This window comes from Ailuropoda melanoleuca, chromosome 2 (genome assembly GCF_002007445.2).
Source record: "Ailuropoda melanoleuca isolate Jingjing chromosome 2, ASM200744v2, whole genome shotgun sequence".
Lineage (NCBI taxonomy): Eukaryota > Metazoa > Chordata > Mammalia > Carnivora > Ursidae > Ailuropoda > Ailuropoda melanoleuca.
In genome coordinates this window covers 13,689,836-13,704,041 of record NC_048219.1, presented here as the reverse complement: position 1 = coordinate 13,704,041, position 14,206 = coordinate 13,689,836, and the positions used below count along the sequence as shown (strand labels likewise).

Here is a 14,206-nt window from a genome sequence, read left to right as displayed (position 1 = left end):
CAGATCTCTGCATTATCTCTGCTGTGACTCACAGCAGACTTGAGACTGGACAGCCCCAGGTTGAGTGAATTTAGGCAGCTCCTCCTCTGGAGAAGTCTGTCTTAAAGTATGTGGGCCATGCTGCCCCCTGGAGACTGCAGATTTTTCTCAAAACTTCACTTAAGTAGATTTCCCGTGAAGAGCTATACCCAGAACCCTGATGAATCTTGTAGAAGGTTTCATATGTGAAATTTTGCTGAGAAGCACTTCCAAAATTCCCAAATACCAATTTCTAAAGATAAGGAGACCCAGGAGTTAAAAACACAAAGTTTCTTCTCTGTTCTTTCTCAAATTTCTTCAATTGAGGAAACTTTTAAAAAGCAACCATGCATGTTACCATTACCGTATACTCTGTAAGTTTTAGGCAATTGACAAGAAAAACAACTTTTGGCACAAGAATGCCAATTTATTCTCTTTTGGACACATGAACACAAAATATCCCTGCAGGCCAAAAAAAAAAAATGCAAAATTTAAACAACCATCATCTTATCTCAACATGGGGATACCACCCCTCCCTTAATAGTTTAGAAAGTACCTCGTATTGCTAGAGACATACATCCAGTCCAAAGTTAATAAAATACATTTTTAAAACATTACAGGTCTAACAATATAGAAACCAAAATTACACCATTAGTCAAATGAACAAATGCAAACATTTTCAGCCACTAGACATAGAAAGAGCATGAATGTCAATAGCAAGGGATGAGAAAATGGTTAATCAATAACAAGATCTTCCCTTTAATTTTATAAGGAAAAATCCTTGGAGTTGAAGCAGTATTGATACAATGCCCTCAGTCTCCACCTTCTTAAAATGAAAGCGGAGCTACCACCTTGCTATTGAGCAAGAAAATCTTACAGCACATCCACAAAGGGTCGCTAGGGCAGGGCAGAGAGGGTGAGACTTCTTAAACAGTGGGTTGCCTTTTCCCACAAGAAGGGTAGAGAGCTGAGCCAGGTAGGGAAGCTCTGACGTAGGCTGGGCACCAGATCCTAAAGTACAGACCATTTAGAACCTGTAAGTCATCACCTTTGGAAGCAGCAAATAGAATTTACAGTAAGAATGAGTATGTTCCGCTGGCCCAGACTCTGGCTGCACGAAGCCAGCTAGCTCATTTTAGGAACCGCGCAGGGTTCAACGGCTAACGACAGTAAGAAAACCTGATGAGTTCAGCATCTGGATCTTCACCACTCTCCTAACGTCCCCACGCCGTATCCCCTGTTACTCTTCAGCATTGCTACATTTCGATCGTTCACACCACATGACAGTGCCTAAACAGGCTGCATTAAAACAAAAACAAAACAAAAAACCAGCCTAAATCTACTTCTAGAGAATGCACACCTCCCATTGATTGACACATGCATAACGATTCAGTCAGTCCCAAGGGGTTATCGTATTCAAACTGTCAAGCCAAATTGAAATGACGCATTCAGACTTGCTTGCAATGGTATTGCTGCAACTCTGATTCTGTAGTGATTACCTCTTCGAGATACACCCCCTCGGCAGGTTTTTTCCCCCCCAATAATCCTAGTTCTTCCGTATTTCTTTCCTTTCATCCAAAACGAGAGCGTTTGCCCCCTTAAAGGGACTGTTTCCCTATAAAAAATAGGCCTCCCGGCTTTTCCTCCACCACCACACTGATTTGCCCCAGTGTACAGGACTGACTGAGGTTGTACGAACTGTGAAGTTCACGGTCAAGCACATGGCCCAACTGCCGGCAAGCGAATCAGGGCTTCCTGGCACCCCGCTTCGCTCCCTGCTCCATGCGTGCCAGGAGATGATGAGAAGTGACACTGCTGTGCGTTACCAAGCAAGCCCGAGGCGCTCCAGTGCAGGTGCGGTGCCTGCTGGCCGGCCGGCCACCAAGACTTCTTCACATCCTGGACGCCAGTCAGTCCTCCTCCTCCGAAAGAAGCTTCTGTTTTTCCTCCTCTTGGGTCCAGGGTGGCCATGCTGAAGGGTATATTCTGAGCTCTCCCTGAACAAGCGTGAATAAAAGCAGCAGCCAGCCCCTCACCAACATGTCCTGATTTGTAGTATCCAAGTGAGGTATTTGCAGAAAAGGAAAATCGTAAGGAATTAACATCTGCCATCTCTTCACTCCTGCCTGTGTTGTGCCTCAGTTACAGAGCTTGCTTTCATCCCACTAGATGCGGAGAATAAGGATGTCTGCAGTCATCTTAACGAGCTACGGGACTCAAGATACGTTATAAAACTCTCAGAGACCAGTCTCAGCAAACACAGGTGGTGCCGCTGATGAACAGCACGTGGAAATGTAAACTTCAATGTATTTACAAGCTTCTTTAAAAGACTGAAGAAAAACAGTGCTTTGTATTGCTGGGATTTTGAGAAGGCTAGTTTAAGAGATTTGGACTGGCTAATGAGTTCAAGCAAACACCCTTCACCATCAGATCCAGTGTTTCCCCACCAGCAGTTTCCAGACAGAGGGGGCAACATCATTTTCCCACACTGTGTCTGTCTCTTCCCCCAGCACCTTCCTCAGCCATGTGGACTGTGGCTCTGGGGCTTTTATCCCCTTCTCCAGCTCTCACTTCTGAGGTTGCAGGACAGAGAATCACAAGTCAATAAAATTTGGGCTGGGAAACACTGGCTGGAACTACCAAGACTCTATGTAACTGTTGTCCATTCACAAAGTGTTATCTACACTAAATACAAAATACGTTTTTTTCCCCTACATTTTCACTGATGCTTGCTTTAGATCAGCTCCCTTTGTTTGGACAAGAAAGGAACCCGTCTCCTTGCGAGCGGGATCTAGAATCTATTAAGAAAGATCAACATTTTCTACGCAGTTTTAGTTTAGTGAAAGGAAGGAAACCCCATCAAGTACATTTCAGGTTGAAAGAGAAGCAAAAAAATTTGCACTGCACATAATTCTGTGAGTAACCTTGATTCCCGGGAAAAAAAGTTTTAAATGCTGGTACATTTATGCAGGTTGCAGCATCACTCAATGTACCTTAAGGATTGGCAAAGCCTATCCGATAAGGAAGCATCCTGGTTCTAGCTTATTTTAAAACAAAGTGACAGGACACCAACTGTGACTATAAAACAGATAAAAATAATTCTTTAAAAAGTCATGGAAATATATGTCTTTTCTGACCAGTTTCAGAAATTGCCAGATTATGATCTATAAGAAATAGCTGATAAAATCATACTGAAATCTCATCTAGAAAACTACACTGTTGGGGAGGAAGAGAAGGGAGCTTAAAAAATGTTTATTGCCAAAGTTAATTTTCTATGAGAAAAGTTTAAAAATCATTTAGATCTAACAAACCACACAGCAGCATAAAATGGGCACTTTTGAAAACTCTGAAAAATACTAAAAGCTAATTTTTTTTTTCAAAGAGGGGGACACATGAGTACTGTTACCATGGCAGTATTATCTGTCACTGTGACATGCATTACATCTGTTTGTGCTACACAGTCACAAAAGTCAACCAAATAAGAGAACTGCCCGGTCTGAATTTGTAGTCAAATATAGTGCAATCGCCTGGCAGCCTGAACTTGCACCAGCACGAGTCTGTAGAGATCAAGGAGATAAAGTAGGAAAACTAATAAAACTCTGTAAAACTTGCAAAAATTAATGCTCGTTAAAGGCATTTACAGTGGCGAAGTCAGAAATCTCCATTAAAAAGTCTATGGACCCACACAATTAAAAAGGTGACGCGGAACTGAAGTAGATTGTTTGGTTTTTCTCTCCCGCTTATGTACACACCCCACTCAATGAATACAGAAAACAAGGAATAATCTTCTCTTATAAGACTAGAGGGATGCGGTGAACACCACAGCTAGCAAAATATTCCATAGAAACCTTTCTTGTAAAGTCCTTAAGGAAGTTCAGGCTGATCAGCCTTTGCATGATGAGGTAAAAATTCAGTCCAGTGCATCAGAAAAGACAGTCTATGAGTATCTATTACTTTTAAAAAATGGCTCAATTTTGTTGATGCATCAGACAGTGCTGCGAAGAATAGATTCAGTACAACTATTCCGAGCTGCTGGTAGAAGACCACCTGAAGTCAACTTGGCTCTCTCGAGAGGCGGTAGGCATTTGAAACATTTTGAGGCTGCATGGGGTGCCAAATTGGTTGAGTTCTTTTTCTGAGACTCTCAGGCAAAATACATCGTGTGCTGGGTATCATGGTGGATCTGCACAGCCTTGGCCAAGGCCTGAGGATCCCGGCCATTGCTCTGTCCTGACACATGACTGCCTTCCGCGCTGTAAAGAGAATAACGCAAAAACAAAAACAAAAACAAAAATAAAAACAAAAACAAAAAACAAAACAAAAACAAAAACAGGTGTAACAAAAGACCACTTCCGACTTCACACGTTTCAAATAGCACAAATACTACTGGATTCAAGAAGATCTTAGGCTCAAGCTGTGGCTCCTTAAATAATGTGTTGTGTCTCTCTAAATGTGAGTAAGCTCACCTGAAAAATCCATACAATTTATGGAATGGACTGTTGCAATAATCAGATAGAACAATGTCCACAAAGACCCAATCCTTAGCAGTGCTGACATTAGAACTTCCGCTGCCTACTATGCCTGGTTAATGCCTACTTGTCCTTTAGGCTTCAGTCAAATGTCATTTCCCCCAAAGAAATCTTCCCTGCTTCCAAAGTTCAGGTCAGAGCCACCTGAAACATACTTTCATAGAATCCTCTACTTTTTTTTTTCTCATGGTACTAAACAAAATTGAAATTAAATTATTAATTGGATAGTTATATATTTCCCCCAGGAAATGCAAACTCCAAGAAAGCAGTGACTTTGTCTATCTTACTCACCACTGAACCGCTGGTGCCCAGCACACAGTATAATCTCAACAACCATATGTTGAACAAATTCCTGTGCCTAGCACAATGCTGGAACATACTTTGTTGCTGCACAAATGTTACTGTGCCAGGAGTCTCTTCTCATCTTCTCCTCACTAGCTACATGACCTTGAAGAGGTAACAACTCCTTTAAACTTTGGTCTTTTACGATAACAGTAACAGCTTCTGAACAGACCTCTTAAGGGTAGGATATAAAGGGCTTGGTAAACTAACTGGAAATCACCAACCCTCTTCTGACTTAAATTATTACTTTTGCTATTTAATTATTTTACTGCTTGAATTATTATTGCCCTTAACATCTAAACTCACAATCTTAGTCATCCTTTACTTCATCCTCTTCTCTCCCACTCATGCCCAATTAATGGTTAAGGTCTGCCTATTTTATCCCCAAAGTAGCCTTATACATTTAACAAAGGAAACCTGCTCTAACATACTTTTCCAGCTTCATGCCTGCTGTTCCCCTTTCATACACTCCAGCCAAAGAAAACTTGCTATTGTCTCAACATGTCACTTGCTTTCTCTTTATGTCCATTGTTCCCTTTGCCTGGAAAATCCTTTTCTCTTCTTTCTAGAGCCAAATCACACTCATCCAGCAATGAAATCTTCTCTAACAACCTTTCTTCTGATGTCCCACTGCCCCTTCACCTATGCAGCCTTGGGCTAATTGTCAGTGCTCTGTTTGCCTCTATTGTTTGCCCTGCTGAAACAGAAAATCCCAGGAAACAGGTCTTCCTCATCTTAGTATTTTTAGTACCTAGCACAGTGCTGGGCACACAGTCAATACCTAATAAATGTGTTGAATGAATGAATGTATATTACAGAATGGAAGGTATAAAGCCACAGCTGGGCATTTTCCATAATAGCGTATTTTCAACCCTTACAGAAATAGACTTGCAATGGAATGTCTACTATTTAGCAGCTGAATTCAGACTTGGGGAAGAGCCCAGAAACTGCTACACTTCACAGATGGTCATTTGGAAAAGAAAATTAATGCAGAGAGCTTGTTCAGCTATTTAATAGTGCTCAGTAACAGGTCAAAATGTCTGATGCTTCTGAGATCCCTATTTGGGGGTGAAAACGGTCTGGCACTCCTCCTCTCCCACACACATGCCCCAGATTCACTCTGGTGCATTCTTCCAAATTGTACAGAAAACGAAGTGAACTGTGTAGGACTTCCCCTCGCATGAAGTGGAATCGACAGGCCTGTGACTGCTCAGACTAGAGCCAGGGCGCCGTGTGGGCCACCTCTGAGGCTGCTCAGGACCTGAGCAGAACTGAATACATTTGGCTCTATGGGAAAACCACAGGCAGCTCCCAATTAGACTTTTTTCCTTGGGCAGACTGTAGACACACCATGCAAGTATGAACAAGCCAGAGCACTTCTTGGACCAAAAGTCACATTATAAGTTCTCAAAGGCACATTCAATTTTATTCACTTCTTGAAATTTAAACCCTAAAAGGAAGTTTAGCTCTTCCAAAAAGTTTTCTGTAGTAGCTTTTTTTTTTTAACATGTTGCTAATTCAGACAAAAAGAGATTTCATTGTGCCTGAGAAACTTGCCTGTCATGATCTTTATCCACCAGATGATACCTTGCCCTGAAAGCTACAAGCCGGGCATAATATGCAGGGGCTGGAATGGAGACTGAGCGCGTGCACCGCACGTAGGTGTGACATAGCTGGTAGGTTAGGAGCTGGAGCTCATCGGCGGTGAAGCAGTTGTCATCCCACAAGACCTGGTAATGTGAAGGACGGCTGGTTCCCTGGAGAGAGACTTTTATGATTAATATGTTTGTGACATGGGCTGACTATCTGAGAGGAAAGAAGAATTGAAATCTACTCCTTAAATCCAGAAGTATTCCTGCCTAGCACGTTTACAAGCAGATACCCAGACCAAAAGATAACAGTTCTAGAATACAAGCACTAAATTAACGAAGTGATGCACAGTGTCGAGTAACAAGTCTAGTCAGGCCAGTTGCTGAATTTGCAAACATCTCCCTATCGAGTCAAAGATCTGAACCAGTTTCCAAATTACCTGAATTCCTGCATGACTACAGAGGTAAAAGTCGAACTCGGATGGATGTGTGATGGTGCTATCCACTGTAGTGCCTGCTGGTACATTGCCACTTTTCCCCACCTACCAAAAAAAAGGGGAGTGGGGAGTATAATTAGTCATCAAAATGCCAAACTGAGCTCAGGCCACATTTTCCTCTTATGTGTTAACTGGTGACAAGCTAGCAAACTGTTCTGAAATGAAGTTTTGAAAATCAGTTTAATTCAACACCTTGAATGTTCTGTAACATTTCTTAGCCAAAACCCTTTATCCTTAAGTATTTTCTCAAACACATACATTCCATGGCTTCTCTAGGAGGATCCAGACAAAGAATTATTTTACCTGTTACCTTGGATTGCATTATTGTCATCTATTTATAGATAATATACTGGCATTGTTCATGGGGGGGGGAAGGCATTTACAATGGATAAGCTTCCTGAGGAAAAAAAATCAATTTTATTCCTTACTTGGAGTAAAAAGGTAAGCATAACTTTCAGTAAAAGTTAAGATGAAGAAATCTTTGAACTGGTACACGGGGCTCAACAAAACTAATGCTTTTACAGAATCAATAAAAGAAGTCACACGCATTATCAGGAAGAGTGCGCTGAAATGGGAATTAGGGAAACCAGAGTTTCAGTTGTAAGCCTAGTCTTGCAACTATGTACTTTAACAAAGCATAGTATCTTTGGGTCTTAATCTGATCAGCTATAAAACTCGCTGATGATTGTTTACACTTTGAAAATTCTAAATTGTAAGGTGCACTTACGGCCAAAATTCTAAAATCAAACTTCTAGGAAAGTAGAGAGGGGAACTTCAGAAATGCATTTACAAGGAAAGGCATTAAACCTTGCCATTTGGTCAATTTTCATCCTTTCGTGCTGTGCAGCAGGGTTCCATATGAGCAATTTTATTTTGTAGGCATGAATTCGATGGGAGTTTATTTGGCTCCATTCTAATTACCGTTACCTTTGGCTGAATTGTACACCAATGTGTACAGAAACATCTACGAGTACAGAAAAGTCTCATTTCATCAAATTCAAATGTGAATTTGGGGACCTAGCTGGATAAGAGGAAATGTAACTGAGTTATAATAGCTCTGGCATTGTTGCCCAAAGTGTGTTCTTCAGGAATATTAGTTCCACAGGGTGTGTTTAGGTATTTTACGGTCAAACAGATTTGAGAAATACTGGGTTGAACCCAAGTTAAAAGGGTTTTTCTATTGTATGACTTCCCAGAACCTTTATTCAGTGATGTATACTCTTTAAGAGGGAGATGGAGTAAATAGTATTTTCCAAACTTATTTGACCACAGAATCCTTTTAAAAAAGATTTTAATTAATTAATTAAATTTTAAAGTAAGTTCCATGCCCAGTGTGGAGCCCAACACGAGCTTGAACTCACGACCTCAAGATAAAAACCTGAGCTGAGATCAAGATTTGGATGCTTAACCCACTGAGCCCCCCAGGTACCCCAATTTTATTTTAAGTAATCTCTACAGCCAGAGTGGGGCTGAAACTCACAACCCAGAGAATCAAGAGTCACATGCTCCACGGACTGAGATAGCCAGTTGCCCCAGCATGGAATCCTTTTTAAAGCAAATCTCTTAGGGGCGCCTGGGTGGCACAGCGGTTAAGCGTCTGCCTTCGGCTCAGGGCGTGATCCCGGCGTCATGGGATCGAGCCCCACATCAGGCTCCTCCTCTATGAGCCTGCTTCTTCCTCTCCCACTCCCCCTGCTTGTGTTCCCTCTCCTCGCTGGCTGTCTCTATCTCTGTCGAATAAAGAAATTAAAAAAAAATCTTAAAAAAAAAAAAAAAAGCAAATCTCTTAGAATCTACAGATGAGAACGGAAGGAGGTGATGCCCTGGGGAAAAGAGAGATCCAGGCATGTTCATTTCAACAATTACTGCTTAAGCACCCACTGGAAGGCTCTGCAGCAGATGCTGGGGATAAGAGACAGAGGCACGGAGAGAACTAATGAACTTGCACTCCTGCCCTTTGTGAACACCGTCTACAGTGAACTGCAATGTAGTGTGATGAGAGCATTATGGAAGGCACTGGAGAAGGCTGGTGGGAGGAAATAGTTGAGCCATCCTTTATAGGATAAGCAGGAGCTGAAAGGGGGATGGGTTGAAAACCAGAAACACTCCAAATATCCCCTAAAGTCAGGAATAGATGAACTAATTGTGGTTCCGCCATACGATGAAATACTAAGCGATAAAAAGGAATAAACTGGTGATATGCACAGTAAGCTTGGATGAACCTCAAATGCATTATGCTAAGTAAAAGAAGCCAGACCAAAGGCTATGGTATTCAACTTATATGTCATTCTGGAAAAAAACAAAACTGTAAGGACAGAATGCCTGTCAGTGGTTGCTAGGGGCTATCGGTGAGGGAAAGGGTTGACTGCAAAGGGCTTGGCAGAACGTGTGTGCATGATGGATTGTTCATGTCTTCGTAGACATGGTGGTTACAACACTATAGACATTTGTCACAACCTGCAGAACAGTACACTAAAAAGGGTGGATTTTACTGTTATCTATATTATACCTTAATAAGAATAGTGGGGGGGGGGGAAGAGTGGCATGGATGTGGTCATCTCTGGGATTCAAATCCACAATATGTATGGGAAATGGAAAGTGTATGAGGGCGTGGTGGAAGGATGAAACTAAAATGTTTTGGCTACCTTAGGAAAACGTTGAACACCAAAGGGAAGTATTTGGTAGACAATGGGGGATATGTGAAGCTTTCTGAATAGTGGAGTGGCAAGGTAAGACGCATTTTTTTTTAAGTAAGCTCTAAGCCCAATGTGGGGCTTGAACTCACAACCCCAAGATCAAGAGTCACATGCTCTATCGACTGAGCCAGCCAGGTGCCCTGAGATCTGTATTTTTTAAACCTAGCCCTGACAGCAGGTGGAGGGTGCACTGGTGAAGGAGGAATGCTGATGGGGAGACCAGTAGGAGTCTCCTGCAATACAGGAGGCTCTGCCTAGGACAGAGGTAACACACAAGAGGAAGAATTGAGACAAGAGATTTCAGGGCAGAACACAGAAGACTATTTGAACAACTGGATAAGAGGGGACAGGAAGGGGGGAGTATTTAAAGACAACGCTGAAGTTTCTAGCTTGGCTGACTTAATGTACAATGATGCCAAGTCACAGGAGAAAAGGAAAATTGAGGGAGGAATAGGCTTTGGATGAGGATAAAACAATAAGGAGAAGGTTTAGACGTGTTTTGCTTGAAATGCCTGTGGTAGATTGCATCACTAGTGCCAAATATTCCCGTGCCCCTCCCTGGGGGAGGATTATACATCCCCACCCAATTAACTCAGGAGTGGCCATGTAACTTGCTTTGGTTGATAGAGTGTGGCCTGAGATGGAAACTTCTGGGCAGAAGCTTTAAGAGCCAACATATGGATTGTGCAGATCTTTCTTTCCCTCTGATGTAATGACTAGTGATGTTCCAGATAGATTCTTCTCTTCTCTGAGGACATCAGGGTCACAGCTGCAACAGAGTCACAGTGAATGTGTAATATGAGCAAGAAATGCATCTTTATAAGCCCCTAAGACTTGGGAGGGTTTTTTTTGTTACCGCAGCCTAGCCTATCTTGCTGATACAATGTCCATAGAGCATTTGAGGAAATTTATCTGGTAGACAACTGAAAGTGCAGATCAGGAACTGCACAGAAATGTGTGCAGTTGGGAATACAAATTTAGGAATCTATAACCAGATCAGTGAACGCAGAAAAGTGGTGAGACTAAAGAGAGTTGAAATTCAGAAGAGAAGAGGGAGAGAAAAGCATGGAATGCCTGGAAACGTCAGTATTTAATGGCCAGACGAGGAAGAGAAGTCGCAGAAAGCCTGATTATAGAGGAGGGTCGTGAATCTGGAAAGTCATATTCTTGCTCAGGCAAAGAGGTCAGTGTGAGAACTTGACAAGATAGGACTAGATTCTAAATGAGCAAGTCACTGAGCGAACAACTTCAGTAGAATCATTGAAACTGAAGTCAGGCTACAGGGAATGGAGGTACAGATGGAAAGTCAGTCATTTTTCTTCTAAAAGTTTGGTCATGAAAGAAAAGAAAGATAAGGTGGTAGGTTGACTGAGGGAGAAACAGAGTAAGGGAAGCTTACTGGGGGTGTCTAGGAAGAGTTGAGGAACTTTAGAGGGTGAGGAGAAGGAACTGGAGTTTTGAAAACCAGTGGTAATTAGTGAAGTGTTCCTGTAGGAACAAAAGCATAGGTGGAGAGATTAGCCTCTGAGATGTGAGTGGAAGGAGAGGAGAAAACACATTTCAGTACATTTGAAAGTAGAGGAAAGAGGGGCACCTGGATGGCTCAGTTGGTTAAGCGTCCAACTCTTGATTTCGGCTCAGGTCACGATCTCAGGGTCGTGAGATCAAGTTCCTTGTGTCAAGCCCCGTGCTCAGTGGGGAGTCTGCTTCTCTCTCTCCCTCTGCCCCTCCCCCAGCTTGCACTCTCTCTCACACTAAAATGGATAAGTGAATCTTAAAAAAAAAAAAAAAAAAGAGGAGAGGAAGCTGAGAAAACTCATGCGTTCTGGATGTTGTTTTCTGGAGAAATAGAAGGTTGTTCTATTGCTGGCAAGGTAAAGCACTGCCAATAAAGGCATCACAGATTGGGCTGGGGAGTTGAGGAGTGAAAATTTGGAATACATGCTAGGGGAACCCGATAAAAGGAGAAACAGCGGCATCAAAGCCTGGCTGAGGTTTGCTATCATGAATCTGCAATATCATTCGTCATTAAACAAATCACTTTCTTCCTCAGCAATCTCCATTGGCCTAAGAGTCGAAGCAAAGGAAACGGGTAAGTGGACTGATCCAGAGTTGGAGATTGGCAAGAGGCGTGATTAGAGAACTGGAGATGTTGGTAAGTGCCAAGGGAGCAGGGTAGACCAAGGACAGGGGTCATCAATCTCTGGAAGGTTAGGAGTGACACGGGATGGTAAAGAACAAAATGATGAAATAGCCTGCGTTTTAGGAATATAATCCAGCTCCTAGAGCTACATGGACAGCAATTTGATGGAGGGATGGAGAGGTGACAGTGTGGTTAAGGAGGCGGTGGCAGGGTGTTCTGTGACCAGAGCTCAGGCAAGAGTTTGGAGAATTTGTATCAGTGGAGGTCTAAGAAGTACTACTGAGTCAGGGTGTGGGCAGTTCAGAAGATAACACTTGAAATCTGAGCTGACTGTTGGAACTGGAGCCCAAGGAGAAAAACTTAGTTTTCCAATGATTCTGAAAACAAAAAGAAACAGCTCAGCCTTGGATTACAGACAAAAACTAAGAGTACTAGAAAATAATGAGAGTGACCCACAAGATTACAAGATTAAGCAACAGAAAGAACTGGTCTCTCTGGGGGTGGATCAGGAAGGGCCTTGGAAAAGGTGAAATAACATCACAGAAAATATCATAGAAGCAAAGTCACCCAATATTATGCACCTATAATTAGGTAGTTTACACATAAATAACAACTTATAAATCGATTGTACGAAATGCCTCTTTTTGGGAATTATACCCCAAATTAATATTCATTTATTAATTGAATCCTTACAACACCCCTGTGAGATAGGTATTGCTCTTACTACATTTTACAGATGAGAACATTATGGCTTAGAGAAGTTAACCTGCCCATGGTTAGTAAGTGTGACATTATAAGCATTCAAAGTGTGCACCCTAAGAATCCCCTGCATTGATATATGCACTGATACAAAATCATTTGGAAGAGAAATTCTTCTTTATATCCTAGAACCATGCCTTAGGCACTGGTAACAAGAAGTAGCAAATGATAATAAAGTCCAAATAGATAAATCACCCCTTTGGGGTTTGCCTGTATCACCGTAGTGTATCTTGGCATGATTTTTACTCCCTTAAAAACCTCAGAAGCCAGCATTTTCTGTCACACAAGAGAAATATTCAGGCTTGAAACCTGTATCATTCAGACGTGATCACCTATGTTCAACTGGAGTTAGTATAGTTATTAAATTATTATTACATTTCTGTTTTTAGGGAAAAAATTGTATGTATGCCCATTTGAAAACATATATTAGATAATGTATCAGATAATGAGGCTTCTACCATAGTTTCTTACCCTTTCTGTTTTGTCTGCACAAAAAAGTCGTGTGTGATGTCTCTTCTGCACCACAATGTAGGTTATTCCCGGCCGGTAATCTTCTTCCAAGCTAATACATGCCTTTCGGATTGCTATTAGCTCTGGCCAGGCGACCTAGGAGTTAGAAACAGAATGACGTTTAATTGAGAACTCACCTTGCAGCTCCCAGATCTGGTTTACCCGGAGTGGCAGATGGGAGGAAGCTCCATCAGACACCTTTCTTGGAAACCCCCAAAGGCAGCTACGGGTCATCAGAGTACCTGCTTCATTTGTCCCTCCGATACCCCTCCACGGTAGTAGATGATTCGAGTGGGTTTGAAGCGTGTAGATTTGTAGAACTGGATCAGCAGCTCTCGAACCATGTTAGTGAGGTCCTGAATTACTTCCTGACTGTAGAGGAGCTCCTGCGAGATCTCCTGGCGGGAGGTCTGCACCCGAACGGTGGCACAGTACCGGCTGGGGTGGCCATCCATACTGCCAACGACAGCAGCAATGGAAGGCTTCTTCCCGTCCCCTGCTGGGGGGTGCGTGACATCTGCTCCCAGGAAGATGACAGGCTGCTGGAACACCGAGGGCCTGCTCAGATTGAAGGAGAGGTTGACACTCAGACATACAGATGAAAATCTGTACTTTCAAGCTCACCAGATATAATCACAGATATAGTTTTACAAGACAGAATAAAGACTTGAACACACTGGGTGAGAACTCTAAGGCCCACTGAGTGTCTTGCCTCTCGTGAAATGAATCTGAATTGACTTAAGAAGTCAACATGGTTGGGGTGCCTGGGTGGCTCAGTAGGTTAAGCATCTAACTCTTGGTTTTGGCTCAGGGTCCTGGGATCGAGCCCCATGTGGGGCTCTGTGCTCAGCACGGGGTCTACTGGAGAGAGAGACTCTTCCTCTCCTTCTGTTCCTCCCCCTGCTCTCTCTCTCTAAAGTAAATAAATAAAATATTTAAAAAGAAGTCAACATGGTTCTTTTATAATAGCAGGAAGGGAAGAACTGAAAAAGAGGGCCTGAGCCAAATTTAATAAAATCTCTGTGTGAAGGGAAAACTTTCCCAGAATGAATTCTTTTGGGATCCTAAGATGCCTACAATGGATACAGAATTGTGGAATTTACATGGAACGAGGACAAAACCC

At 42.4% G+C, this 14,206-nt stretch overlaps 1 protein-coding gene across 4 annotated transcripts in view; it reads right to left on the bottom strand.

Annotated features, from left to right (window-relative positions):
- Positions 1-420: 420 nt before the first annotated feature.
- AGO4 (argonaute RISC component 4) overlaps positions 421-14,206 on the bottom strand; it is a 38,244-nt gene continuing 24,458 nt past the window's right edge. For 2 of the 4 annotated variants that reach the window (XM_034649064.1, XM_034649069.1), the window contains exons 14-18: positions 13,326-13,641; positions 13,045-13,179; positions 6,919-7,020; positions 6,447-6,646; positions 421-4,271 (exon numbers count right to left, since the gene is read on the bottom strand). In XM_034649064.1, the coding sequence (XP_034504955.1) occupies positions 4,163-4,271; positions 6,447-6,646; positions 6,919-7,020; positions 13,045-13,179; positions 13,326-13,641 (862 nt within the window). In that variant the 3' untranslated portion in view covers positions 421-4,162. Of the gene's footprint in view, positions 4,272-6,446; positions 6,658-6,918; positions 7,021-13,044; positions 13,180-13,325; positions 13,642-14,206 lie in introns of those variants that run through there. The other 2 variants (XM_034649068.1, XM_034649074.1) reach the window with 2 other exon arrangements.